Source organism: Dipodomys merriami, unplaced genomic scaffold, assembly GCF_024711535.1.
Source record: "Dipodomys merriami isolate MVZ:Mamm:240054 unplaced genomic scaffold, mDipMer1.0.p SCAF_146, whole genome shotgun sequence".
Classification (NCBI taxonomy): domain Eukaryota; kingdom Metazoa; phylum Chordata; class Mammalia; order Rodentia; family Heteromyidae; genus Dipodomys; species Dipodomys merriami.
Genome location: NW_027202782.1, coordinates 1,574,639 through 1,597,599, shown reverse-complemented (window position 1 = coordinate 1,597,599; position 22,961 = coordinate 1,574,639). Strand labels below are relative to the sequence as shown.

The 22,961-nt window shown below is 37.6% G+C and overlaps 1 protein-coding gene across 3 annotated transcripts in view; it reads right to left on the bottom strand.

The window, feature by feature from the left end:
* Positions 1 to 22,961, bottom strand: part of Epb41l5 (erythrocyte membrane protein band 4.1 like 5) — a 139,692-nt gene that overhangs the window by 51,254 nt on the left and 65,477 nt on the right. For 2 of the 3 annotated variants that reach the window (XM_070021876.1, XM_070021877.1), the window contains exons 15-16: positions 15,617 to 15,659; positions 15,109 to 15,224 (exon numbers count right to left, since the gene is read on the bottom strand). In XM_070021876.1, coding sequence (XP_069877977.1) covers positions 15,109 to 15,224; positions 15,617 to 15,659 — 159 coding nt within the window. Of the gene's footprint in view, positions 1 to 11,154; positions 11,764 to 15,108; positions 15,225 to 15,616; positions 15,660 to 22,961 lie in introns of those variants that run through there. The other variant, XM_070021878.1, reaches the window with a different exon arrangement.

Sequence of the window (22,961 nt, the reverse complement as noted above, 5' to 3'; positions counted from 1 at the left end):
TTCAGTAGGCTTAGATCTGAGAATTGCAGTTCAAGCCAGCCCAGGCAAGGAAAGTCCGTGAGACTCTCATCTCCAATTAATCACGAGAAAACCGGAAATGGTGCTATGGCTCAAGGAATAGAGTGCCAGCCTTGAGCTGAAAAGGTCAAGGACAGCACCCAGGCTCAGAGTTCAACCCCACAATCAAAAAACAAAAAAAAACCAAAAAAACAAAAACCTGGAAGTGAGACTGTGGCTCAAGTGGTAGAACTTGGTAGAACCTGGCCTTGAGCAACAAAGCTCAGGGATGGCACCTAAGCCCTGAGTTCAGCCCCCAGGACTGGCACACACAAACAAAGCAAACAAACAAATATTATATATGCCAACATTTACATGTTATAAGGCAAAAATAATAAAGTATGGAGAGTATCTCTCATTTTTCAGAATTGTTTTATGCTTATACATTTAGTACTGAAAGTATTGTTCTTAGTCAAAAACATTATCTATACAGAATTATCAATTGCTAATGTGTATAACTATCCAGTTAAATAATCATGAGATATAGTTCTAAAGATTATGAGCAACAGTATGGGCAAAAAAGCATAATATGGCCACTTTGAAAAAATTATCTTTAAGTAGTTGTACAAAGGAGTTTTAATTCAATGTTACTAATTTTGAAGAGTACCCAATATGTAGACTATTAATCTACATGACGCCTTGTAAAATCTCAAATGTTCATTTCAGAGATATTCGAAGCAGTAAAGCTTTAACTGCTTATTATATATTTGGGAGAAAGTAGAGAGGTTAAGTGTTTACTTCAGTAGAGAAATACTCTCAGCATGGCAGGAAACAGAAAGACCATAGAATGTGTCAACAAGAGAGGCAATAAGAGGAAAGCATCTGTTATGCTAAAGGATATCAGCAAGGTACTTCTTATGTTACACAACAAAATAAAAAACAAAACATAAATGAATCTTACACACAGATCCAGTAACTTTAGATAGACCCAGACATATCCACTATTTCTTAGAGAAATATGTACAGCAGGTCATTTAAAATTTTACTGCTCCTTCTTCAAGAAAGATTTTTTTCTTTGGGTCTAGTCGTGGGGCCTGAACTCTGGGCCTGGGCGCTGTCCCTCAGCTCTTCAGCTCAAGGCTAGTGCTCTACCACTTGAGCCACAGCGCCACTTCCGGCTTTTTTCTTTTTGCTTATGTGGTGCTGAGGAATCGAACCCAGGGCCTCAGACATGCAAGGCAAGTGCTCCACCACTGAGCCACCTTCCCAGCCTTTCAAGAAAGATTTAACTGCAACCTACAAACTTGAGAACTGTCGAGGATTTGCAATCTACAAACAAGCAAATATTTTAAAGGGAGAGAAAAAAAATCACCCAATAAAATCGGGTAATTTATTCCCAGGTATCCATGTTACATAGATGCAAACTATAAAACCCAAATACTTTCTAATGCAAGTAATTCATCATCCTACAATAGGTAGTGACAAATTTGACTGCCACAGTATTTTGTTTTTATTTGTCAATTTGCCTCCAACAGGGAGAAACATTTATGAGGTACTGGAAATTTTAGGTAAAAAGAGTTCTTAGAAAATACTAATAGAATGCTGGGAAGATGGCTCAGTAGTAGAGTGCTTGCCTTGCATGCATGAGGTCCTGGGTTCAATTCCTCAGCACCACATAAGCAAAAAAAGCCAGAAGTGACACTATGGCTCAAGTGGTAGAGCACTAGCCTTAAGCTGAAGAGCTGAGGGACAGCAGTTAGGCCCAGAGTTCAGGCCCCATGACCAACAACAAAAAAAAAAAGAAAAGAAAAGAAAAATTACTAATAGTTGTAATTTCTATATGAGTGTGATGGTTATACACCTTTGTGAATACACTAAAAATCACTGAATTGTGTATTTTAAAATGTTTGCTTGCTAAGCAGGTACCCTACCACTTCAGATACACTTCCAAGCTGAATTTAATACTCCTTCTAAAATCTAGTTCATCATTTCTCAACTACATGCAAACTATGTCACTTGAAATTTTCTTTTGCTGTTAAGTTTCTCAGCCTGAAATAATTTGTAATGATGTTCCTTATTCTAAAAACAAAAATCTAAACCAACGCCAAGAACCTTAACCTCTTTATAGTGTTTTAGGACCTTCCTTGCTTCTATCAGAAGCAAGTTGTAAAACTGTCCATCTCCACAGGTAAGTATAAATTCCTTGATGCTGTAGATATAATTTTTATTATTCATTACCATGTGTGCCAAAATGTGGTTTCCATTCAATCAAATGATATGTATGTAGTATTTGTTCTAGTGATAGAAGAGTAAACAAAAATATCCTTGTTGGAGCTTTCAATCTATTTAATACAGACGACAAACATAAGCATATAATCTGTAATATAAAATGATGAAAAGAAGATAAAGGGTGAAGGCAAAGGGAAATTCAAGATTAAAGGTGTACAGTTAAGAGTAGTCAGGAAAAACTTGGCTGATAAGCAATCTAACGGAGTAGGAATGACCCCTAAGAGATTTAAGGAAGGAATATTAAGGCAACAGAAATGTACAATGATCCTGGGAAGGAACACCATGTATGTTTGAAGACGAACCAGGAGATTCTTTTGGAGGCGGGTGAGCAATTTCAAGAGTGGCGTAAGTAATGGGAAAATCATGCCTGCCAATCATAAGGTGTGACCACGGATTGAGGTGACACAAGTGATGATCTTTATGAGTGCTGAAGGAAATAGCAGACAATAGGTACTGAGCCATGTTTAGCATAGCCACTGAAACAGTGGTTGCCAAAGACATGTAGGAAGTGATGGATTCTGGAAAGTTGGTAAAACTATGGACTTATTTAGAGAGGAGACAAGGAGGAGTAAAGATGATGATTGCATGATCTACATGATCCATGGCAGTACTTCTCAGAACCAGTAGGTCTAAACAACACACTGGCCTAGCAACAAGAAAACTGACACTGCCAGTTCATGAGTAAGAAAAACTGTAGAGGGGAAAGACCAGAGAAGAGAACAATTATTCGATTCCGAACATATTAAAATTGAGACACTACAATTTTTTTGGGGGGGGGTCTGGTTGTGGGGCCTAAACTCTGGGCCTGGGCGCTGTCCCTCAGCAATTCAGCTAAAGGCTAGCGCTCTACCACTTGAGTCACAGCGCCACTTCTGGCTTTATTCTTTTTTGCTTATGTGGTGCTGAGGAATTGAACCCAGGGCCTCAAGCATGCAAGACAAGCTCTCTACCACTGAGCCACCTTCCCAGCCCTCATCCCATCTTAATGCTAATTCATTGAAACTGATGATTGGATGGGAAATGTGAAGGTCATCTGTAACCTAACCAAACTATTTGAGAGGCAGTTTAACACTACTAGCCCAACAGAGCCTTTGCATGTATTTGAACAATGTGCCTTCTAAATACTGTATTTTCTTTCACCTCTTGCAAAATTGTCTTGTAACATACTTAACCTTATTAGAACAAGACATTTAGTGCCATCTTCTGGCAAGTCATTGGGAAAACTAGAAATGAATGTTATCTTCCTTAATGGAGCACTTGCCAAATATAATCAACATGCACAAACCTACTTAGTTCCTTTGTGTTAGAGACAAAGTATGATTAAGACGGGTTTAAAAGAGAGGCCATAGTTGAGTACAGATAATTTTTTCAAGCCAAAGAGTTTTGCTACCAGTGGAATTAAGAAATGAAATACTCCAAAGAGAAAGTGGATTCAAGGTGGTTTTTTTTTTTTAATGATGTGATAGTATAGACTGTTTAGATAAGAACATTCTAAAAGTGGAGAAAAAGTGAGGATGTAGAAGAGAAGGTAACAGTGTTAAAATGATTGCTTTTTCCAAGTACGTGGATCATGATGTGATGGGAGAGAGGACTGGTGGGCTGTAACTACAATATGCAGTGATTCACTTTGGACAACAGCAGGAAAGCAAAAGAGAGCTGACACATTCATCAATAAGATGTTAGGCATGTACAAATATTTTCTGTTGGTTATTTTCTCAATTAAGCAAGAGAGTAAGAAGTGAGAACTGAATTCATGGCAGTTCTGAAGAGAATTTTAGTCCAGCACAGTTAGTCCAGCACAGTGGGAGAATGAATTGTGATATAATACAGGACAGCACTGAAGGCCTGCTTGAGCTTTGTGGCAAATGAGAACATTCAATGGTGGTGTGTATATTTCACATTCATCATCTTCAGGCACATTATACAGTTTGATTTAATCAGAAAGGGACAACACAGCACAGTCAGGAAATTGTAAGTGAATATGTATAAAGAAATGAGTGGACTGGGAAAGTGGCTCAGTGGTAGAGTGCTTGCCTCACAAGCAATGGGTTTGATTCCTCAGCACCATACAAGCAGACAAAACCAGAAGTGGCACTGTGACTCAAGTGGTATAGCGCTAGCCTTGAGCTGAAGAGCTGAGGGACAGCTCCCAGGCCCCAGAGTTCAAGCCCATGACTGAAAAAAGAAAAGGAAAAGAAAAAGTAATGAGGCCCAACAATGTATTCGGGTAGATGATTAAAAAATATATTTAGGGCTGGGAAGGCGGTTCAGTGGTAGAGCGCTTGCCTTGCATGCCTGAGGCCCTTGGTTTAACAACTCAGCACCACATAAGCAAAAAGAAAAAAAAAAGCTGGAAGTGGCACTGTGGCTCAAGTGGTAGAGCGCTAGCCTTGAGCTGAAGAACAGCGCCCAGGCCCAGAGTTCAGGCCCCACGACCGGACCCTCCCCCCCACCCCCCCCAAAAAAAAAGTTTAAAAACAAGCTAGTTATGGTGGCTCACTCCTGCAATCATAGCTACTCAGAAGGCAGAGGTAGAAGGATGTCAGACCAGCCTAGACAGAGTTAGGGAGACCCTATCTGAAAAACAAAATATAAACAAAAGGGCAAGGGGCAGGACTCAAGTGGTAGAGCACTTGCCTAGCATGTGTGAAGCCTTGTGTTCAATCCCTAACACTGTAAAAAATAAAGATTTTAATAAAAGACATCCAAAAATCTCCCAATTAAAAAACTAATTCTACAGACTTATCAAATCCAGACTCCTTGCACTTCCAATCTATTCACAATACTTTTCTGGGGATCAAACCTAGGGTCTTGCACGTAATAGGCAAGTATTCTACACAGACCTATATCCCCACCTCTCGTTTTTCTGAGATAGGCAGGGTCTTTTATTTTTTTTGCCAGTCCTGGGGCTTGAACTCAGGGCCTGTGAGCTTCTTTTGCTCAAGGCTAGCACTCTACTGGAGTCACAGTGCCATTTCTGGCTTTTTCTGTTTATGTGGTACTGAGGAATCAAATCTAGAGCTTCATGCATTCTAGTCAAGCACTCTAACATTAAGCCACATTTCCAGCCCCAACAGACAGGACAGACACGGTCTTGCTACGTAGGTCAGGTAACCTCAAACATGCAACCTTTCTGCCTTTGATTTCTGGAATACTGAGATTACAGATGTGTACTACCACAGATCAGTACACATCTGTACTACCACATCTAGTTTTCAGTTTTCAATCTACTCAAATATTTTTTAGCACTTATTATTCCAACACGATTATGAAATTCCTAAGTAATTACCTGGATATTCATGAGTTCTTAAATTTTCCCAAGAATTCCAGATTTTACTAACAGTGTCAACAGAAAGAATTCAATCTGTCAAACCTGGAACCTTCAAAATCCTTGACAGTTTACAAATACAAATATGCAATCTCAAATGGCTGAGCTTTGCTACCAGAAACCTTTCTATCAAATAGCATATATATCCTAGTGATATTTTACACTGTGAGATGTTTCCATGGTTTCTCTCAATACTGCTCTATTAGTTCACAATAAAATCAAGCCAGCCAACACCTTCTAGTTATTACTTCATAATTTTCAATTCTCTTTTACTCACAATAGTTTAATGTGTTAACAATGACTGGGCATAGCTGTATATAAGAGCTTTATTTTAAAATATGCAACTTATTACAAAGCCTACCCATACACCGATATATCAATTCTTCATTAAAATTAATTAAAAACAAATTAAACTTCAAACAAGTAAATAAATAGTGAGTAAATGAAAGAACAAACTACAGCTGCTGAACCTGTTTTGAAGAGGAGGTAGAGGCTTATTATACCACTCAGGGAGTCTTCAGTCTCAATCCTTAGAGAATGTTGTTCTCCTAGTCAGATCTCTCTTTTCCTGCCAGTATAAACACAATGCTGGGCAGCTGCCAAGAACACATTGTTTAAAAGCTCACTCAAGCACCACTACCTAGAACTGAGGACACACCTGCTAGTTGGCAATACAGAAGCTTAATTACTTAAAATAAAGGGAAAAAAATGCAAGAACAACTCCCTCAGGAAGAACAGAATACTTGTTTTTCTACTTCAGCATATAAAAAAAGTATCACTGCAAAAACTATAGAAAATACTTTTCTTTTTTAACCAATTTCTTTCAAGAATTTTCTCATCAGCCCAAATGGCTCAAAGGACGTATATTATAATTACATTAGCAATGGACAAAAGCTGATAAATGAAGTTAAATAAATGAACTTAATAGATTTTCTACTGAAAGTGACATGCTTCATGTCTTAATTTCTATACTATTAAGATTAATGTTCCAAATGAAGCCTTTATATAAAAACTAGTCAAGGGCAACATCTAGGCTGAGTTCAAGCCCTAAGACTGACAAAAATATAAAAAATAAATAAAAATTTAAAAAAACTTTTTCAATTTTAACAAGCCTAAATACCAAGGACAAAAAGCAAATTAGTACAATTTGCTTTTTTTTTTCAAACTCAATATTCAGTGGCTAACACACAAAATCAGGGCCTTGAAAACAAAGAGCTATGGTTTAGAAATGGTTTTTGTCAATCGAAACATTTAAAATACCATGGCTCAAACTATTGCTTCTACCATCACTGTGTACTGTATTAACTTGTATCAACTATTTCTCAAACTTTCCAGTTTATATTTGTGAATGCAATCAGGGGCAAGAGAGACCACAAGGTCAAAAGAACATTCATCATATACCTATGAAGCCAGTCATCCCCACAATATTCTTCCCTTCTGAAACTTAGACCAGATTCTCTATTCTCAGCGTTGCTTATCTATTTTCCTACTTTGGCAAGCGAAGTAGGAATCCTGGTGTGAGGATTTCCTGATGACATCAGGGTTTCACTTTTGTCAAGGCATACAAAGCAGGGTTAGTACATGAAAATTCTTATCTACCTGCCAACCAAGAAAATATGTAAAAATCTAGTGAATAAGAGAAACTACTCAAACTGAGTGGCTCAGTAGTGGGGAGTACTGGTTTAGCATATAAAAGACCTGAGTTGAAGCCTCAAAAAGAAGGGAAAAGGATGCACAGAAACACACACACACACACACACACACACACACACACTCTCTCTCTCTCTCTCTCTCTCTCTCTCTCTCTCTCTCTCTCTCTCTCTCTCTCTCTCTCTCTCTCTCTCTTAAGGTTCATCTAATTCTACTACCCCAGGAAAGAAGCTGTCTCCCTTCTGTTTTGTATTTTATCCTATTTACAATAGTACTTTAAATCCTGGGCACTTACTGATGATCCACCAAAGAAGCACAATGATTTTTATTTAGGTCAACACTTCCTATCAATCTCAATCTACACACAAACACACACACACACACAAAAAGATTACAATACCAAAATGTACTAGCTGCTTTTCAGAAGTCACATATACAAATAAAACAAATAAAATTCCATTTTTATCTGTAAATTTATGTGTTTATCTATGACTACTCTATCATGGATACTGTTAGGTCATACTCAAAAGATAAAATGTTTGAGATTTTCATTATGCAAAGCATAATAATCTAGTTGGCTCACACCTGCAATCCTAGCTACTTGGTAGGCTAAGATTTTTGAGATAATGTTTTAAGGCTATCCTCAGCAGAAAAAAACTCATGAGACCCCCCCTGGACACAGGCCTGTTATCCTAGCTACTGGAAGCCTAATACAGATGGCTAGTATTCAAGCATGTGCCTACTTCCTAGTGAGACAATATCTCAAAAAAAATCACTAAATTCAGGGATGGAGGCATAGTTCAACAGTGTCTGCATAACAAGAGGTCCTGAGTTCATAAACCTCAGAATTTGCCAAAAAAAACTCTAATAATCTTAAGAGCTCATTTATTTCCATGTGTTAAAGCGTGAAGGTCACTATTTCGGTTGTTTCTAAAAGTTCCCTAGTAAGAACAGCTGAAACAACCAATCTAATTCAAAGCACTAATTTATGCTAAACAAATGTGTCAAAGCACTAATTAGCACTCTAGCACAAGCTCATGGAGTTCTATGCTGATGATTCCCTTTAATCAAAAGGATAATCATCCAGTAGGGTACTTCTGGAAGGTATTCTCTAGTCTAGGATTTTACTTCCTACACATAGGGGTCTTGCCATGTTGCCCGGGCTGGCATCAAGTGATCCTCCCAAGTAGCTGGCAGGATCCCAACTAGCTGAGGCTATAGGAACAGGCTCCCACATTGCTTCTAATCTGAGATTTATGACTTTTGACCCTTTGGGCATCACAAAATGCAGAGTGGAAATGTTAAGGATAACTTAATTTAGTTTGAGTTACTTATAAATTTGTCAAGCTCCAGAAATAAGTATAACTACCTTGAAAACAGTATTAGCAAGAACAGATATACTCACAATACAGTCTGAGTGTCCCCTATCCAAAACACTTGGAACCACAAGTGTTTCAGAGCTTTCTGAATTTTTTATTTTGGGGGGCGGGTGTCAGAGTCGGGACTGAAAACTTGGTATTTGTCACTTTCCTTCATTGGCTAGTGCTCTATCAACTACAGCATGACTCTAACCCCAAGTTTTTGTTGTATTTTGAAATATATAATGAACTCTCTGTGGGATGGGACCCAAGTATAAATATGAAATTCATGTGTGTTTCACATATGTACCTATGGCTTCAAGGTAATTTTGTACAGTGTTCATCTAGCTCTCCCCTGGGGGGTTTTTTGGTGATTTTTGGTACTAGTATTGGGACTTGAATCTAAGGCCTCAAGATCTCATTGGCTTTCTTGCTCATTCTGGTGCTCTACCGCTTGAGCCTTGCCTCTAGTCTATAATTTACTTGTATTTTGACTGAAACCAATGTCCTATTAGGTAAAGTTATGGAATTTTCCACTTGTAGCATATCAGCCCTCAAGAAGCCATCTATCACTAATTATAATGATAATGATAAACTCAGACTGAAACTTACCTACAAGTTTCAGAATTTGGAGAATTTCACATTTCAAAATTTCTGATTATGGATGTTCAACCCAAATTGATATGAAATCCTGAAGCATATGGAAACATCTATAGAGTAGGCTATTTTACTACCATCTAGTCTTAGCCCTTTACTTCCCCTACTTCCCCTGTGCTTACCTCACCTCCAACTTCAGGAATTCATGAATGAATTAGGATGAGAGTTTTGTTCTTTTGAGGAGAGGAGGGCTGAACTCAAGGCCTTAAGTATCTTAGGCAGGTGCAATGGTTGAGACATGTCCCCATTTTAATTCACTTACAATAAATTGATTGTATGAGTGTCTGTGCTCAGATTTCAACATTAATATTAATGTAAGTTAAGCCTTAGGACTTTCTAAAAGACCAGGAAAGCTTTGCTCTCCATTTATACCTCTTTGGTTTCTACTATAGAAATGTTAAGAATCTTCAATTTTATATATATAGTTGGTCATGGGACTTGAACTTGGGGCCTATGTGCTGTCCTTGAGCTCTTTTTGCTCAAGGCTAGCAGTCTATCACTTTGAGCCACAGCTCCACTTCTGGTTTTCTTGTGGTTAATTGGAGATAAGAGTCTCACAGACCTTCCTGCTCCAGCTGGCTCTGAACAGCAATCCTCAGATCTCAGCCTCCTAAGTAGCTAGGATTATAGGCATAAGCTACCAGTATCTGGCATCATTTTTTTTTTTGGAGGGGGGGGGTCGGTCATAGGGCTTGAACTCTGGGCCTGGGCGCTGTCCCTCAGCTCTTCAGATCAAGGCAAGCACTCTACCACTTGAGACACAGCACCACTTCTGGTTTTCTGGTGTTTTATTGGAGATGAGAGTCTCATGGACTTTCTTGCCCAGGCTGGCTTTGAACTATGATCATCAGATCTCAGCCTCCTGAGTAGCTAGGACTACAGGTGTGAGCCACTGTGCTTGGCTGGTTCAGACCCTTTTAAGAAAAGAAAAAGAAACAAAAATAAAATCCAAGCTATGCAGACAACTCTGAGGATCATACATGAGCTTAAAGGTCAGAAACTGGGAAATTTAAAATATTCATCTGTTCAGATTCAGTATGTGCTACAAAATACTTTGGACATCCATTCCCTTATGTAGAATAATAATAAACTCAGACTGAAGCCTATAAATTTATGTCCTAATGATTATTCCATTGTACTCTAGTTTTCTACTAACAACTTACATTATAATTTTAACAGACCATCCAAATTAAAGGTCTGTTTATTGCTGTCTCACAGGGAAGATTTATGGGAAATAAAACCAATCTGGGGCAAGCAGAATGAGTTAAACGTTAGAATGAAGCTTCCTTATCTTGAAGGTGGGAGATCTCAAAATATGAAATATCTTCAAATTTCTATTTACCTAATTTAAAATTTTCAAAGTTTTTCTAAAATTTGGAAAAAAAGGGAAATGCTTCCCTTGAAACACTCCCATTCCATCAATAAATATACCTTTTCCAGCTAATAACCTTCCCCTATAAATTAACCCAAAGAGTTTAAATAATTATATTCCAAAGTTTAAAAGGACCCCAAATAGTGATATATATCCAATTATCTAAAAATGATATGGTTTGACTCCAGAACTTTATTTTAAAGGTTGTATAAGGCCAGATTACGAGGTTGTTAAAAACCTGGGTAATCTATCAAACTATATGCAATGAAAGAGAAAAGAGATGAATGTAAAAAAGACAGAAGAAAAAAATAGTTTTCATTTGGTATAACTATTGAGTACGCCAAAGTAACTATTCGGATTTCTCTCCCTATATGAGTAATGCTATTATAATTTCTAGACTTGTCTTAGTATTTGTGCTTACTAAAGAGTAAAAATATATTAAAATCTTAAATTAATTAAACCGTAGGCACTTAAATTAAGGCACAGATCAGTTTAGACATTAAAACAGTGTATAAGAACAAGTATTATTATAATATTACAAAAGGCTGATGCATCACAACTGAACATACTTCCTTTAGGGTGTGCTTTTAGTGTGTTATTCTTTAAACCTTAGTATATTTGTATGGCATGTACATGATAGCTTTTCATAATCATAAACCTTCTGAGATATTCTGAGTGATGTATTAATATGCTAAAATCACAGTGATATACACACTCTTTCAATAGGGCAATAATTATTATTGTCAGTGATGGTATACAGCTTCTTCAGATCCTCTTCCCATAGAAGTGAAGCTCAAACAGCACTACACAATTAGTGAGTCAGTAAAAAATAAATCCTCCCATATGCTCCTAATGTGATTAATTCTTTATAAACACCAGAAAACATATAATCAACTTGGATAATAAGAGTCCCAAGGCCTAAAGGCTTAATAACTCATATCTCGGTCATGGCTGAATGGCCAGGGAAATGAACATCATGATGGACTCCTGCATTCTTCACATTGTGCTCAAGTACAAAGTCAGTGTAGTTTCTATGTGCAGCATGGGTGGGCAAGGCCCTTGTGTTCCACTGGTTTCCACCACGTTGATAACGGTCACTGGCAGCAGGGAGCCTGGATGGTTGGGGAGTGGGAGGGAGCACAGTTAGTCAATAGGAAAAGGGAGAAAATGGATGTGTAAGTGATAATAAAGGAGAAAGGTAATGTGACTAGCATGCAACACTGCTCAGTATTTTACCAACATTGATTCCATGCAGTAACATTCAAGAATTACAAACAGGGAGTATCCATAAAGTTACATGTAAATCAAAATGCCAGTGTGGAAATACATGTAATCAGAATCTGTTAAGTGAATTAATGCATAAAGAAATGTCATAATGAGTAAGACACTTGGTATTTGTCCCTGATGTCACTATCTAAGCCAGAAATCATGTTTGGTGTATTAATGAAGAAGAAAAATACTAATCTTTTAAAGGAAAATATTCATAATTACTTAGTTCAAATATGTGAAAGTACTGTAAAGAGACAAAAACATATGGTAACTGATATTGTGTAAAAATTATCTCTCAAATTCAAATGATTTCAAAAAACTGAAATTTAGAAAACAAAATTCAGAACAGCATTAAAAGAAAAATCTTCTGTTCTCAGAGTAATTTTATAACTCACAAGGATAATGTGATGAGATTATAAACCCCCTCCAAGAAGCTATTCAAGCATAATGGATGTCTTTTAGCACAGTGCTGCAGAACTGGAGGAGTGAAATGGACACATGCAGTTTTCGGTTAAAAATGGTTAAAGTCTTCCAGTAGAAAGAAAACATTTGTGAAGGTTCAGCAAATCAAAATTTTATGGTATGGCAAAATGGTATGGTATGGCAAAATATAATTCAAGTAACTACAAAGGAATAAAGTCACCTCAAAAACAATGTTTGAAAAAGATACTTAGTCCTTTTTTGCTTTAGTTTTCTTTTAGACAAGGTCTTGATCTTTTTTTTTTCCTGCCCTCAGACCTACCTATGTTGCCTGAGTAGCTAGAATTACAGATGTGTATCACCACACCTGGCTTGTTGATTGGGCTGAGGTCTACCTTCTGAGTGGCTAAAATTACAGTTTTGTGCTACCACCACAGGGCTCTCAATATCCATTTTCAGCCTTTTTCAGCTTTAGGAAAACTGGAATAAAATTTTCAGAACAAATACAGACAGTTTTGTTTTTAAACCATAAAATGACCTTTCCTTCAAATGAAATATAACTTGTTAATCAGAACTAACCTACAAAATCATTACCCTCAACACAAAGTCTCCAAAATTTTAGAAAATTAAATTGGATTCATGTCTTGCCTCTTATGCAAGATTTCTAAATTCTGTTTTTTTTTCTCCTTTTTTTTGAGGCAGATGCCACTATGGAGCCCAGGCCTCAGACTTGTGAACTTTTTACTTATACCTCTCATGTATAAATACAGGAGTATTTTATTTTGATTTTTTGAGACAAGATTTTACTAGATTACTTAGATTGGACTATAATTCCTGGGCTCAGGAGTCTCTCTTGCCTGAGACTCTCAAGAAGCTGGGATAGCAAGCATGCATCACTGTGTTTAGCTTGCTTATAAATGATTTATTTATGTGCTTAACTTTCACAAATTTTTTCTCAAAGGGTGATAAATTTTCAGTTACTGATACAGGAGGACTGTTACATATTATTTTAAATCAAAGCATGCAGAAACAAAGAATACAATATTGAATGCATTTTAAGTTAAGGTGAGAAAACCCATTAGCTGCTAGCCATGCCAGCTCTATGCTCAGTTCCATGCTGTGTGAACTCTGTGACTCATCCATAAGGATCACCACTCTATTTCATTCAGCAAAGGAGAGCTCAGCCCAAACACACAAAGCAAGGATGACACACAGCTCCAAGGTTTTCATTTTTCTTGAAATGCAAAGCAGATACTCTGCGTCAAAGGAACTGGGTAAGCTAAAAAAATTATATCAAACACCTTTAAATATATACTCATTAAAATGGAAAAACTTGCCAGGCATCAGTGGCTTACACCTATAATCCTAGCTACTCAGGAGGCTGAGATCTAAGGATCACAGTTCAAAGCCAGCCGGCACAGGAAAGTCTGTGAAACTCTTTATCTCCAATAAACCACCAGAAAACTGGAAGTGGTGCTGTGGCTCAAGTGGTAGAACACTAGCCTTGAGCTGAGAGCTAAGGAACAGCGCTCAGACCCAGAGTTCAAGCCCCACAACCGACAACAACAACAAAAAAAGGATAGGTAGCATTAAGAAGATGAAGATGAAGCATAGCTGCTTACAGGAGCTGTGTGTTCAATAAGAAGTTGAAGAAACTTTCCTAGACTTAAAACTAAAACTTGACATTGGTCACTTGTTATATTTGAAGTATGCATGCAGGTGTGCGCATGCACACATGCACGCACACACACAAACATACACTACTCCTACCACATTCTCAACTATAAAGGAAAATTTTAAATGACAAAATGTGGGGAATCCCCCCCTTGAATCTTAAACCCATGTTATCAGGAATTGAAGTAAAATCATGCCCGACCATCAAAAGCAAAGCATCCTGCAGTTAGTTAAGCCAGCAATAACAGTGAAAAAAAATTACATAGCAAAGACTGAAAATAATCACCAACCACTGTTGACCCACCACCACGAGGAAGAACTGGTTGCACAGAAAGCTGACCAAAACCTTGAGACCACCACACAAACTCATTAGATTTCAGGTATTATACAAACTAAGAGCAAGAAAAAAAAGAAAAAAATCCTATGAATTATCAATGTTCATTTAATAAATAGACACAAAAGCTGAATAGATGATAGATGCATCCAACATACTATGCAATCAATTAATTCCCAAGAAGCCCTTCTCCAAACCACATTAAGTAATCTGGAAAAGGATGAACCCGAGTGATTAACTGAAACCATCCACAAAGTATCCATATTTGTGTATTCAACATTCATGTAGAAAAAGACACTAGTAACATAAATGAACTAAACACATTAACTCTCATCAAATTCTGTCTCAACCTCCAAAAAAGTGTAATATTTTATGATTTACTTTATTAGACTAATTTGTTTCCTTTTGGCATAACATTCAGTCTTTAATGAGGAACGTCACATGTATAGGACAAAATAAACTTATTTTCCTTATGATCTAGGAAAAGGTTCTACTTATTACAAAGAAGATTATTGTCAACAGAGAATCACTTACTACTCCCAGATCATATTAATCCAAACAAAGACAGCTGTCTCATGTTCTCCATTTAGACAAGTCTACTCCCTTCTTCCTCCACATACCTTATTTTCCTCATCCCCCAATGAATGCTTAGTAGTCATCTTCTCAGCTCACAAATATGGATAATTTGTTTTCAATCATACTTATAGTTCTCATAAGATTTGGAATCAAGCAAGTAATTATTTTTAAAGAGCTAACAAACCATTTCCTGTTGTGTTGGTCTGTTCCAGAACTCTGTGGAAGATTCTCTATCTCTACCAGCACCGGAGCAGAAAATGTGGAAGGAATCACAGGCGGAGAAGACTGTACACCCCAAGCCTTTGGACAAAAATAAAATTCACAGATTTTGCTTAAATAAAAGGTCAAACAGAACACTAACAAACACAAATACTAAAAAATATTTAATATAGAATATTAAAATGGAATATTACCTACAGAGTGAATAAATGTGATAAAATGTTTAAATTTTATGTACTACATTAGAATAGATAACTTTACTACTTATTGACTTTATTTTCTTGTATTTACGGATTATCTGTTCTATTTATATCTTATGGATAGCAAGAATAAGAAGTCAGACATTACTTAAGGATAAAAACAAGAAAATGTAAAAACTGTGTAAAGTTACACCACTGAAATTCCAATTAATGCTACTACAGTTACTAACTACCTAGTGTATTCAGTACTTTAGAAGGTTAGTATTATCTTACCTGTTGGGAATTAGTACTCTGAGTTGAAACACTATTGTGAACACTGAAATGGGATGAAAACAGAAAAGATTATAAATTCTAGAGCTTTGCTTTTTAAAAAATAATTCACACATGCTAATGAAAATAACATTGATGAACATTTTATTTCAAGAAAAAAAAATCTACTTGTGTAGCTGACGATGCCAGTAAACATTTACTTTCAGTACTCTGAATGCACTGGTTTTCAGTACATTTTGATGTCTCCATATATATGTATTTTATTGTGCTTTTGGACATTTACTACTAACCTTGTTTATTCATTAGATAAAGACAACAACAAAAAAGAACATCACCAAAAAAACTCCTTAAATTCAAAACATCCAGCACAAATACTCATTACAAATACTTATTACTACTATTCAAGATTTTCCAATAGCGGGGCTGGGAATATGGCCTAGTGGAGAGTGCTTGCCTAGCATGCATGAAGCCCTGGGTTCATTTCCTCAGTACCACATAAACAGAAAAAGCCAGAAGTGGCGCTGTGGCTCAAGTGGCAGAATGCTAGTCTTGAGCAAAAGAAGATCAGAGCAGTGCCCAGGCCCCAGAGTTCAGGCCCCATGACTGATTAAAAAAAAAAAAAAGAAAAGAAATAAGAAAAGAGAGAAATCTTTACAGATAGCCTCTCCAATGACTTTATATCTATATCTTTATCTTTACCTTTGGAGCCAGACCAGGGCCTGCATGCTGTCCTTAATTGTTTTTGTTCAAGGCTAACACTCTACCATTTGAACCACAACTCCACTTTTGGCTTTTAGGTGGTTAATTGGAGATAAGAGTTTCATACCCTTCACTGCCCAGCCCTGACTTCAAACCATGATTCCCAGATCTCAGCCTACTGAGTAACCTGCATTGCAGAAGTGAGTCACTGATACCCAGCACAAATATAGTTTTTAATGTCTAGTTTAGGAGACATTTATTCAAATATTCCATCATCAAATTTAAAAACATGCGCAAGCTATAATCAACTAAATAAATAGAAATAAACTACAAGACAGTAAAAAAAATAAAAAAGTGAAATAAAAAATCAAAGGTGAGATATTACATCAAGATGAGGAAGACAAAGGTTGACTGTACATATTCTAACATATTAAACAGTAATTCCTTTGTATATTTAACTAAAAATAAGTTTAAAAAATATTCTAAACTGGGCACCGGTGGCTCACGCCTGTAATCCTAGCTACTCAGGAGGCTGAGATCTGAGAATTGCGGTTCAAAGCTAGCCTGGGCAGGAAAGACTGTGAGATTCCTATCTCCAATAAACCACTCAGAAAACCAGAAGTGGCGCTATGGCTCAAGTGGTAGAGTACTACTAGCCTTTAGCTGAAGAGTTGAGGGACAGCGCTCAGGCCCAGAGTTCAAGCCCCACAACTGACAAAAAAAAAAAAAAAAAAAGGGAATCTAGCTTAGTGGCAGAGTACTTGCCTAGCATGCATAAAGCCCTGGATTTGATTCCTCAGTCCCACAAAAATAGAAAAGGCTGGAAGTGGCACCATGGCTCAAGTGGTAGAGTGCTAGCCTTGAGCAAAAGGAAACTCAGTGAAAATGCCCATGCCCTGAGTTCAAGCCCCAGTAATGAAAAAAATATATAATATATACGTAATATGTATTCTTTTTTTAGTTTTTACTTTGTCATTTTATTTTATTTTTATTTTTTTATTGTGAAAATACTGTACAGAGGAGTTACAATTACATGGGCAAGATAATGAGTACATTTCTTATCAAGCATTGTAGCCTCCTCCTTTGTTTCCCCTTCCCATCCCTTCCCATCCTCCCCCAGCCCCCCCACCCAATCCTCCCCGTCCCCCTCTCCCCCGGCACGAAAGCTGTAAAGTTCATTTTCGACACAACGACTTGTACATCTCATTGTTGCAATGGGTCCAACTGTATCTCGATTTAAACGATTTGTTTTTCCCCTTCCCCTCCACAAATTATACCGACATCAAATACAGTGAAAGCAGGAGTTATACCGTGGGGGAGGGACATACAAAGCAACAAAGAAATAATCTTATGAATGTGTTAGAAACAATCGCATGAAAGAAAAAAAATATTTGAATCATATCTTAGGGTTCATTTCCCTAACATCACCGTGTCTGACCTTTTCTGCCTGACTCACACATATACTAGATATTGCAAATAAGGGAAACCATGGGACCGATGTTTCTTTGGGCCTGCCTTACTTCACTTAATATAATTTTTTCCAAGCTTTTCCATTTCCTAACAAATGGGGCAATGTCATTCTTTCTGATGGAGGCATAGAATTTCCATTGTGTGTATATACCACATTTTCTTTTTCTTTTTCTTTTTTTTTATTGTGAACATACTGTACAGAGGGGTTACAATTACATGGGCAAGATAATGAGTACATTTCTTTTCTTTTTTTTGGGGGGGGGGTCCGGTCGTGGGGCCTGAACTCTGGGCCTGGGCACTGTCCCTCAGCTCTTCAGCTCAAGGCTAGCGCTCTACCACTTGAGCCACAGTGCCACTTCCAGCTTTTTTCTTTTTGCTTATGTGGTGCTGAGGAATTGAACCTAGGGCCTCAGGCATGCAAGGCAAGCGCTCTACCACTGAGCCACCTTCCCAGCCCCCATGAGTACATTTCTTATCAAGCATTGCAGCCTCCTCCTTCACGTCCCTTCTCAGCCTCCCCCCGCCCCTCCTACCCAATCCTCCCCCCACCCCAACAAAGTTGTAAAGTTCATTTTCGACATGACAACTTGTACTTCTCATTGTTGCAACAGGTCCACCTGTATCCTTATTTAAACGACTTTTTTTTTCCCCTTCCCCTCCACAAATTATACCAACATCAAATACAGTGAAAGCAGGGGTTACACTGTGGGGGAGGGACATACAAAGCAACAAAGAAATAATCTTATAAATGCGTTAGAAACAAATGCATGAAAGAAACAAAAACATTTAAATACATATCTAAGGGTTCATTTTCCTAACATCACATTATCTTGTAATATGTATTATAGATATTCTAGCACAGAGCAAGGAAAGGGTTGACATTATCCAAAAAGAAATGTACTCATTATCTGACTTACATAACTGTAACCCCTCTGTATATCACCTTTATAATAACAAAATAAAAATAAAAAATTTCACCAAGAACTGAAATATTCTAATATAAGGGCAACTGATTTCTCTGAAGAATTAAATTACTACGGAAAAGAAATATATTCAATATTATAAAGAAATTAATTAAAGCTAGGGCTGGTGGCTCAAGTTTATAATCCTAGCTACTTAGGAGGCTGAGATCTGAGGATCGTGGTTTGAAGCTAGCCTGGGCAAGAAAATCCATGAGACTCTTACCTCCAATTAACTGTCACAAAAATGGAATTGGGCTGTGGCTCAATGTGGCAGAGCACTAGCCTTGAGCAAAAAAAGCTCAGGGATAGCACCCAGGCACTCAGTTCAAGCCCCAGGACCAAAAATAGAAAAAGAAAATTGAAAGTGAAAAAAAAATAATCTACAGATTTAATGGCAGCATTATGCTGCAGAAAAAAAAATGAATTAAATACAACCCAAGACTTGTGGTTAAGTTACTGACCTTCAAAGTATAATGTAAAGGCCTAGAGCTGATGGGTCACAAGTTTAATCCTAACTATAACAGAGTCTGAGATCTGAGGAACATGGTTCAAAGCCAACCTAGGTAGATATACCTGACACTCTTATCTCCAATTAGCCAGTAAAAAAGACAGAAGTAAAGCTGTGCCCAGTTAGCACCAGCCTTATAGGAAAAGCTAAGAAAGAGTACAAGGCCCTAAGTACTGCCACCCCCCCCCCAAAAAAAAGGACAATGCAGAGAAAGGCTGGGGATGGAGTGGGTAAAGCACCCAACAGTATCCCCAATGTGCTTGCACGCACGCACACACACACATGCACACACTCACACACATACACCCCAGCACAGATAAAAAATACTGCTAGCACTCAAATTATTGCTAGTGTTAGGGTGATTAGCATAGACTAGTGTAGCAAAAGAATATTTTATCGGCCTGGGAAGGTGGCTCAGTAGAGCACTTGCCTTGCATGCATGAGGCCCTGGGTTTGATTCCTCAGCACCACATAAGAAAAAAGAAAAGGGGCTGGGAAGGTGGCTCAGTGGTAGAGCGCTTGCCTTGCATGCATGAGGCTCTAGGTTCGATTCCTCAGCACCACATAAGCAAAAAGAAAAAAGCCGGAAGTGGCGCCATAGCGTCAAGTGGTAGCACTCTACCACTTGAGCCACAGTGCTACTTCCACCTTTTTTTTTTTTTCTCTGCTTTTGTGGTGCTGAGGAATTGAACCCAGGGCCTCATACCACTGAGCCACCTTCCCAGCCCATGTCCTACTTTTTATAAACTACGTTTCAATTACAAGTTAGGTAATCAGAACTTATACTGCTATCTGTGGTTAAATCAAAGCACTGGGACTGGATATATGGCCCACATATGCATGCACAAAACCTTGGGTTTGTTTCTCAGCATTCAAAACAAAAGAAAACATAAAACACCAACGCTAAGTTGCATCACAATCTTTGGTCTGTGTATTTTTGATTGCCCATTTGCATCAGACTGTTAGGAGGAATAAATTAATATTAGGAAAGTACAAAAAAGTAATATAAAACAGACTAACAAAAACTTTAAAAAATACTGTTTACCTAATCAGCATAACTAGATGAAATGATAAACTTATTTATTTTCTGTATCTTTATTAACACATAATTACAGATATTAATAGGGTACATTGTGATAGTTCAGCAAATGCAAAGCTAAGGGTACAACTCAATGGTAAAGCACTTGAGTAGTTTCCATCTCTAATAATGCAAAGGAAGTTCCTGCTTTCGATACAAGTATACAGAATGCCTGGATCAAATCGAGGTGACTAACATTTCCTTTCCCTTATCATTTCTTTATGTTTGGAGACTTCTAGATAGCTCTTCTTTTCTAGATCATAAGCAATGTAGATTAAGATAATGATAACTATCATTGTGAAGATTAAAAGGTGTTTGACTTTAAAATAAAATTTTTAAAAAGCAACAGAATAAAAAAAAAAACCTCTTTAATATGACCTAATTGGCCTTTCCTTCTCCCATCTAAAGATTTTTGCCATTCTGCTTTTATTCACAATATGTACTTCAAGTACTTAGCTTTGTGTAATTAGTAATAAGAAATAGGGACTTATACTTTGTCACTAAAATCTTAATGGCTTTTGCAAAATACCATTTTATTTGACATTAAATGACTGAATTTTAAATAGATGTAGTACTTAAAGAATCTCTTTTTCTGTTTTTTGTTTGTTTGTTTTTGTCCATTGTGTGGCTTGAATTGTGTGCTGTCCCTGAACCTCTTGGTACTCAAGGCTAATGCTATACCACTTGAGCCATAGCACCCTTCCAAGAATCTCATTTTCTCTATATTAAAATAGATTAATAATTCTATGCTTCAGTGATATCTCCAAATAAATCACAAAAAGACGATAAAATATATTTTTTAAAACTTTTTAAAAAGTCAGGCGCCAATGGCTCACACTTATAATTCTAGCTACTCAGGAGGCTGAGATCTAGGGATCATAGTTTGAAGCCAGTCCAGGCAAAAAAGTCTATGAGACTCTCATCTACTCAGAAAAAGCTGTAAGTAGTGCTTTGGCTAAAGTACCACTCTAGCACTCTACCAGAGTGCTAGTCCTGAGCCAATAGAGGCTCAGGGACAGCACCCAGGCCCTGGATGGCAAGCCAGAACTGGAAAATAAAAAAACCCAAAAAGTTTAGACCATCTACCAGGTCAACTGCAAAAAATGTACCTGTCAGTCACAATTTCTACAAATCATGTTGCTCTTCCCAGAATACAGTATGATGGTATGTAACTATATTGCTAAACATTAATGAAACCTCATCCAACATTCTTGGCACAGAATTTCTGACTCATCAGTCCATGGTTCCTTTGTTACTCTAACAGTTTTCGTCTTTTTTTTGGCCATGAGTGTTGAACTCAGGACCTGGGCACAGTCCCTGAGCTCTTTTGCTGAAGAACAGTGTTCTACCACTTGAGCCATGGCACCACTTCCAGGTTTTGAGTGGATAATTGGAGATAAGAGTCTTATGTGTTTTTTCTGCCCTGGCTGGCTTCAAACCATAATCATCAGATCTCAGCCTCTTGAGTAGCTAGGATTATAGGCATGAACCATCAGCCATGTGGTTGGTTTTAATTAAGAATAACTTCAAAAAGTGACAAAAATACAAATTACATATAAAAAGGTGTTTTATCATAAGTGATGTTAACTAAATCATGTTAATCTAGTTAATCTCAATCCTCAGATCTTAGACTTAAGAGTAGCTTTGTAAGTGTGAGCCACTGGGGCCCAACTCTAACTTTCCTTTCAAAAGATCATGTGTAGTAAATATTCTTATTTATATCCTCATCCTGCTCAACTGACTTTCTTTCTTTGCCACTTCTTTACTCTTACCTGTTTCCAAGGCTGTCACTAAGGCTATCATAATGGACAGGCCTTAGTGCCTCTTACCTATAATCATAGAATGTTGGGAGGCATAGACTGGGAGGATTGAGATTTGATACTAGTTCTGACAAAAACTCAGCAGGACTCCATCTCAATCAATATGCCAGGTAAGATGCATTTATTACTTGTGATCCCAGCCAGTGAAAGGTCACAGGTCCATGCAAGGCCAACCCCCTACAAGACTGTAAATAGAGATACTGCTGGGCCCCAGTGGCTCACACCTGTAATCCTAGCTACTCAGGAGGCTGAGATCTGAGGACCACAGTTCAAAGTCAGCCCAGCAGCAAAGTCAGTGAGACTCTTATCTCCAATTAACTACCAGAAAACTACAAGTAGTGGATGTAGCTCAAGTGGTGGAGTGCTGGCCTTGAGCTGAAGAGCTGAGGGACAGCACCCAGGCCCAGAGTTCAAGCCCCACGACTGACCAAAAACACAAAACAAAACAACACAAAACAAAAAACAGTGTGACCCTATCCTAAAAAATAACTAAAGCAAAAAAAAAGGGGGGGAGGGGCTGGAGTAGTTCAAATGTACATCTGCCTAGCAATCATGAGGATCTCAATTCACACTCCTGTACCACCAAAAAAACAAAAAACAAACAAACAACAGAATATGTCTGTAATCCAAGCATTTAAGTCAGTGGGAGGCTGAGACAGGAGTGTATCTTGAGCCCAGGGCTCTGGGCCAGCCTAGATAACACCTCTTGTTTAGGAAAAAAAGAAAAGAAAAATGTCAAGTATCCTTTTAAATGTCACCTCTTTGTCTCTTAATATACCATATATTAGTCAAGGTTCACAAGGGAGTAATT